General features: G+C 41.2%; 1 protein-coding gene across 1 annotated transcript in view; it reads right to left on the bottom strand.

Annotated features, from left to right (window-relative positions):
• TDRD1 (tudor domain containing 1) overlaps positions 1-1,066 on the bottom strand; it is a 70,190-nt gene that overhangs the window by 29,283 nt on the left and 39,841 nt on the right. Inside the window, exons 12-13 of the mRNA XM_007941612.2 lie at positions 498-665; positions 270-377 (exon numbers count right to left, since the gene is read on the bottom strand). Coding sequence (XP_007939803.2) covers positions 270-377; positions 498-665 — 276 coding nt within the window. The remainder of the gene's footprint in view (positions 1-269; positions 378-497; positions 666-1,066) is intronic.

The raw sequence follows: 1,066 nt of genomic DNA, 5'->3' as shown, positions 1-1,066 counted from the left end.
GGTAGGTAATGAACAAGTAAGGGTGCCCTGGTAGCTCCGTGTTTGAAGCGCTCGGCTGCTAAACAAAAGGTTGGTGGTTGGAACCCACCAGCCACTCTGTGGGAGAATGATAGGCATTCTGCTTCCATAAAAGTTTCCACTGGAAATCCAATGGGGCAGTTCCACTCTGTCCGAGAGGGTCACCATGAGTCAGAATTAACTTGAAGACAGTGGGTTGGGATGGGTTTGAGAATGAACAAGTGACCCAACACTACTCTTGCTTTCCTTACCTGAGAACTGAGCACAACAGATATCACCAATGGTTGGGAAAAAATCGAAGCATGGAGACACCCGACCACAGTAGTCACCAAGGGATGCCTGAAGTTCAGCAAGCTTATCTGTGGACAGAGATCACACCTCAAACAAGGCAAACACAGGCTGCATGGCATCTTTAATTCTGCTGCCGAGTCTCTTGAAGGATGTTATCTTGACCGAACAAATCAAGAAAATTTACTTACGGCCACTTTGTAGCTGTTGACAAAAGAAGTCTTCTGGAGTTTGAATGTGGGCAACCACACCACAGAACTCATCCCCTACGTTCAAAGTTAACACTTTTGGGATTAGGTCATTTCTGTCTACAACAATTTTGTCTTCAGCTGTCATTTTTCCAGCATCTTCGGAACCAACTTCTGAGAAAACAGAAAAATGAAAGTCATCTTGTTTTCGTGAAAGTAAAATAAAATTTAAAAAAATCCATGCCTACTTTAATCATTTCGAAGAAGAGAGTCTGAAAAAGAGTCTAGAGCGTTTCCTCCCACAAATAACAGAAGTTGGTAATAAAGGCAGACTTCTACACCACCAAAAGCCAGGCTCGTCCCAAGAAAGGGAACTGGTGACAGAAAAAACAAACTGAGATCTAACTGAAAATCCGATAAAAGAATCATTTACAGTCTCTAAAAACATATAACTTGGAGTGGCTATTCTCTCAAAACATGGAAGGATGAACACATCAGATTACAACTTATTCTACAGTGAACTGATAATTTCAGTAAGAAACAATTTATCACTGAATGTAACAAAGAATAAA

Source organism: Orycteropus afer, unplaced genomic scaffold (assembly GCF_000298275.1).
Source record: "Orycteropus afer afer isolate SDZICR_OR568_19922 unplaced genomic scaffold, OryAfe1.0 scaffold00082, whole genome shotgun sequence".
Lineage (NCBI taxonomy): Eukaryota > Metazoa > Chordata > Mammalia > Tubulidentata > Orycteropodidae > Orycteropus > Orycteropus afer.
Note: the sequence above shows the minus strand (reverse complement) of the source record. Positions and strands in the feature narration are given on the sequence as shown.